Source organism: Vigna unguiculata, chromosome 9 (genome assembly GCF_004118075.2).
Source record: "Vigna unguiculata cultivar IT97K-499-35 chromosome 9, ASM411807v1, whole genome shotgun sequence".
In the NCBI taxonomy this organism is placed as follows: Eukaryota; Viridiplantae; Streptophyta; class Magnoliopsida; order Fabales; family Fabaceae; genus Vigna; species Vigna unguiculata.
This window is the reverse complement of record NC_040287.1, coordinates 14,774,211-14,780,063: the sequence shown is the minus strand read 5'-3', so window position 1 is coordinate 14,780,063 and position 5,853 is coordinate 14,774,211. Positions and strand designations below refer to the sequence as shown.

The 5,853-nt window shown below is 30.1% G+C and overlaps 1 protein-coding gene across 1 annotated transcript; it reads left to right on the top strand.

Annotated features, from left to right (window-relative positions):
- Nucleotides 1-984, top strand: LOC114163484 (uncharacterized mitochondrial protein AtMg00240-like). Its single transcript, XM_028047793.1, has 2 exons — nucleotides 1-186; nucleotides 571-984. Exons 1-2 carry the CDS (start codon nucleotides 1-3, stop codon nucleotides 982-984), a joined length of 600 nt encoding a protein of 199 aa, XP_027903594.1.
- The last annotated feature ends 4,869 nt before the right edge of the window (nucleotides 985-5,853 follow it).

The window sequence follows — 5,853 nt, the reverse complement described above, 5'->3', positions numbered from 1 at the left end:
ATGGACTTCCATGACACGTATGCTCCTGTTGCCAAGCTCTCCACAATTCGTCTCATCCTAGCTATTGCAGCCTCTAAAGAATGGAAGTTATCCCAGCTTGACGTGAACAACGCATTTCTCCACGGGGATCTTGATGAGACTATCTACATGGACCCACCTCCTGGTCTTACCATTGAAAAGGGACAGGTTTGTCTTCTGCACAAATCCTTATATGGATTAAAGAAGTCAGCAGACAGTGGTATGCAAAGCTTTCCTCTTTTCTCTTCACTCATAATTTTACCCAAACTTTTGCTGATCATTCTCTCTTTGTTAAATTTGTTGATAATCGCATCACCATTTTGCTTGTTTACGTGGATGATCTCCATAGATCATATTACTTCACAGCTTGATAAGAACTTTAAAATCAAAAACCTAGGGACCCTTACTTATTTTCTTGGTTTCAAAATTGCTAGAAATAAGCATAGTATCAATTTATCTAAGCGAAAGTATACCTTTGATATTTTAACTGAGACTAGTATGATCAATTGCTCTCCTGTTAGCACTCCTCTTAACTTTTCTGTCAAGATGCAGGCCGCAAGTGATCCTCTGGATGACCCTACCACTTATAGAAGATTAATTGGAAAGTTAGTCTATTTGACCAACACCAGGCCAGACATAATGTATGTTGTTAGTCACCTTAGTCAATATGTTGTTGCCCCCACAAAGGATCATCTACAAGCCGCCTTTCGTGTGATAAGATATCTTAAACAAACCATTGGTCAAGGCATCTTTCTTCCTGCTCATAGTGACATCCACCTCCGAGGCTACAACGACTCTGATTGGGCGAATTGTGTAGATACAAGACGATTTGTCACTAATTTCATTGTTATCTTAGAGAATCACCAATTAGTTGCAAATCCAAAAAGCAAGCAACCAACTCCAGAAGCTCCTCAGAATCAGAATATCGTGCTCTTGCTCAAACATCCTGTGAAATTTAGTGGTTAACTCAACTCTTACAAGCCCTTCATATCACCTACACATCACCGGCTACTATCTATAGTGACAATGCTTCAGCAATTAAAATTGCCACAAACCCAGTCTTCCACGAACATCCAAACATGTGGAAATTGACTGCCACACTATCAGAGAAAAGATACAACAAGGATTACTCAAATTACTTCTTGTCCGCACCAACCAACAATTAGTTGATATCCTAACCAAAGCTCTACCACCTGGGTTATTTTCTAAGCTTAATTCCAAGCTTGGCCGTCACAACATCTACTGCCCGTTTGATGGGGATCTCAGAATACAACAAAACCCGTGCACAACCTCAAATCCTACTGCCTCGCAACAGGAAATTCATAATTAAATAATATTCTGTTTATAACAGAATCAATAGTTAGTTTCTTTTTCTGTTATATAACTCCTTTCAGTGTTAGTGTGTACATAAGCTTTTCATAGTAATAAATTCAGTTTTAGTTTTTCTCTCTCTTCTTTCCTTTGCATTCTGCAAACCTTCTCATTCTCTGTTAGCATAAACCTGCTTCTGCATCTAAATTTATTTTGTCTTCATGAGGATGCATGGGGTTTAAACGAAGTAATAGTAGGTTTGTTGCACTAACCATTTGTTAGTGTAGAAAAGATACAAACATTTAAGATTGCAAGTGCCTCTCATGTTTTAAAATTGGTTGAATAGTATACTATGATTAAGAGACTCTTAATAATTACTAGTAGACATGGTAGTTCCTTCTAAACCAAAGATTTTATGTCCCCATTGTACTAAGTAATATATGATGTGTTAATGTGAATACCGGGTTTTAAATTATATAGCCTCATAATATACGACAAATCATAATTGTTAAAACATGCATTAATTACTAATCAAATGAGTCCAATAACCCGAGTTTTGGTTAATTGGTTATACAAGGAGCAAATAGTGCTTTCTTTTAACATAATATTTACATTTTCATCTTTGTTGTTTTGTTTATCCTCATCCAACACCTATTTCTTTTCATTTTCTTTTCAATCTCATCTCACGTTCAATCCTTCACTTGTTCTGTAGTTTTCCAACACCGTATTTAAGTTTTTTTTTTCTATCATCTTCATTTTCATTTACCTTCATCCAAGAATAATATAGCCAAATATGGTAACCACAAAATAATGTCATTTGAAATTAATAAAAAAATATTATGTGGGAATGACTAAGGTGACGAGACAGTGATTAACAGAAAAATTAAACGATTAGAAACTTAATTAAAAATATACAACTTTTTAATACTCATTAAAAATACGTAAATTTATCAAGAACTGAACATACAAATATTTTCAGTGTTGTAACTATGACTGCTAACCAAAAATAATTTTTTTTTACATCATGCAAATTAAAAATTGCTAGGAAAATGTTAAAAAAAATAGGCCTTCCCATTTTTTAAAATCCAATATAGTTCAATTTACAATTTTAATTTTTCACTTAAAATAGAAAAAAAAAACAGCCTTTCCATTCTTTAAAATCAATAATAATGTATTTACATTAAAAATAATGAATAAATAAATAAGTAAATTTATTCTCATGGAAAGCGGAAATGGGTAACGCTTACCCATATCTCATCTGTCTTAAAAATATTGTATCCATGTCTGGTTTATATTTGAAAAAGATTTCCGCATATTCTTTTTATTATATCTGTATTTTGTATACCCATAGAAAATTTTAATTTTAAATAAATTCATTTACAAAACTATTTTAAAGTTTAAATTCAGATAAAACATTTACTTTAGGAATAATTCAAATATAATTACATATTAAAATATTAATACAACAAATTTAATACTTTTTTAAAAAATTAAATAAGTTTAATTAAAAAATATAAATATTAAAAATTTAATTTCCTTAAAAAACTTTAATTTTGTAAGTCTAAATAATATATATATATATATATATATATATATATATATATATAAAATTAAATTTTAAACATTTTTTAATGATTAGAGATTGTTGTTACCATCCTTAAGCTCCCACAATGTATATAGCAGCATGAAAATAAATCTTAATATCTTAGCAATCATTAATGAATTTTAGATTATTGGTCTAAAATTATTAGCTTCTGAAAATCAAAATTTTATTTTAAAATTGATTAAAAAAGTATAATTATGAGTTGCTTAAGTGTATAATTTTTCCCTTTTTCACTTTGGAACATGAGATTTAGCTTATAGAAAATAAAGAATCAAATCTGAGAAACTGATAAAAAACAAAATAAAGAAAACATATTTGGACAATAAACTTGTTAGTGAAGTTGTTCCGAAATCAAAAGCCAGATACCACATTCCACTGAAAAAAAGCTAGTGACCACATAAGACAAATATTGAAAAACTAAAAAGTGATTGATTAAATTTTAAAATTATTTTATTGACAAAAAGATTTTAAATTATTATGTTACTTAAGAATATTAATGGATTCTAGAGTAAAATCTTAATAAATTAGCAAACCCCTTTCATAACATTGTAAACAATTCCTTTTATATAATTTCCGTTTTTTTTTTGTCTAACTGTAAGTACTTTAACTTCAGTTTTTTATAAGCTATAATATTCTTTGATTAGAAGAAAAAGAAAAGTTTATCCATTGAGAACTAATGTTAAATAACCAATAAGTTTATGTACAATGGAATTTTATATTCTAAATTGAGAATCATCGTAGTCTATTATTTATAGCAATTGTTTTTTTCTTTTGTCTTTTTTGGTTTCTTTTTTGTCTTTTTATTTGCTTTACTTTTTCCCTTTATGCGGTCTTCCATATCCACGCGAACACTATCTCATCTCATCTTATATCTATCATTGTCCTAAATTTTCTTTTTATTTGATATAGTGTGTTTCTTTCTTTCCATTCCTACGCACAATCCCATAATTCTTCAATGAATACTATAAGAAATATATTATCAATGAAATTTATGAACACTATATGTTCCTATTGTTTATACATCAGCCCCTGGGGTCGAGATGAACACTATAAGACATATATTATCGATGAAATTTTATGCACACTATATGTTCTTGCTTGGTCGAGATGTACCTAGAGGGGCATTAATCTTCTACTTATGCTGAGACGTATCAGGTAGCTCCAATGTCTACTTTCCTTCGTTCTCTTCAATTGGCCCCACTTCTTCCAATCCTCTTCATCACTAGCCTTGCTCAATACTCTTGCCAAGATGTCCTCTTTTGATAAGGGAAGGATAACCTCGGTAGGGGAGCTTGCAAAGATAATTCGACATCCTAGTTAGTTATTGCTAGTAACAACAAGAATGCAATAAATGAGATCACTAACTTACCTCATAAATATTGTTATTTATATTACCTGGATGTGCCTTGCTTGTTGGGCCTAAGTTCGTAGGATTAACTTGTTTTAGGGTTTCCTAATCCGCCTACGTGTCCCCTAATTACTCTATGATTTGTTCTTTTGCCGAGGTGGATTCATACTACAACAATGCATATGTGTATTAGTGCATGTCGAGATGTCTTCAACCTATATATATATATATATATATATATATATATATATACTAGGTCGACATGTTCTCAACCTATTGTATATACATTAGCCCCCAGGGTTGACATGAACACTATAAGCCCTAAGTTAATTGAGCAGCTCCCAATATCCAAAGAATATACTGCAGAAGCATACATAGCCATTGGGGACAGTAAATAAAAGATTGGCACCTGATCTTCCAAGGTTCCCTCTTGATTTTCTCTTCTAATGGGGAGGAAGAGAAAGAAAGAGGAATAATGTACGTGTATGCTAAAAAATGAGTACCAGAACCCTTTATGTAACTTCTGTTAGTTACTTAATTTCAATATTTATAATTTGACTCATTCATCAAATTAGAATATTGTTGGTATCTACACATTTAATATATCATGACATATATATGCTCTTAGTTAGAGATTTAATTAATTAGATCACTTTAATACTTTAGCTAATAATAAATAACCCTAACACATTTATTATATATATATATATATATATATATATATATATATATATATATATATATATATATAGTGACCGAAATTGCTTCTTATTTGCAACATCGTGGTACAACAAAGGAAAAGAAAATTAACATTGTGTTCCTTTGCACAAATTTACTGCACAAGAGGATTATGAAGCGAGGAATAGGCAACAAATTCTTATTTGCAACATCGTGGTACAACAAAGGAAAAGAAAATTAACATTGTGTTCCTTTGCACAAATTTACTGCACAAGAGGATTATGAAGCGAGGAATAGGAGGTGTTTCACGTATTCCTTTCAGGTTGATGGAGGGGGGTGGCGAGGGAGGATTAGCAAGATACCTACAAAATGCCATCGTGCTATACATAATGAGATTGGACGGTGATGCAGAAAAAATTACTATTATCCTCATTATTATTAAAAAGAAAATAAAATCTCCATGTAAATAAAGTATTTCCTATATAAGCATTCAATATGTAAATGTTAAATTTATTTTCATATCAAATATATTGTATTATTCATTTTTTATAAATAATTTTTTTTATAATTTCAATCATTCAATAAAATTTATAAAATAATTCTAAATTATTTATATATTATTTTATGTTACTTTTAACATTAGAGACAATTTTGTAACCTAAATATTTTATCTATTAAAAGTTTTTTTTAATGTCATAACAATCAATTCAATCACAAACTTTTACGAACTTCACTCTCTAATCTACTCTAAAATTACTTCAAAATCCCTTAAAAGAAATAACAACAACTTCACCCTCTAATTCTTCCAATGTCTTCCTCTCCCTCTCCCCTAAATTAATCTATCAAAAAGAGTATAACCTAAAACTCAACATACACAAAAAGTAGAAAAAAAATA

Bases quoted from the DNA above. Each gene is read 5' to 3' on its own strand.
- LOC114163484 (XM_028047793.1), top strand. From the start codon at position 1: ATGGACTTCCATGACACGTATGCTCCTGTTGCCAAGCTCTCCACAATT. The intron at 187-570 runs GTTTGTCTTCTG...GTCAAGATGCAG, and splicing joins TTACCATTGAAAAGGGACAG to GCCGCAAGTGATCCTCTGGA.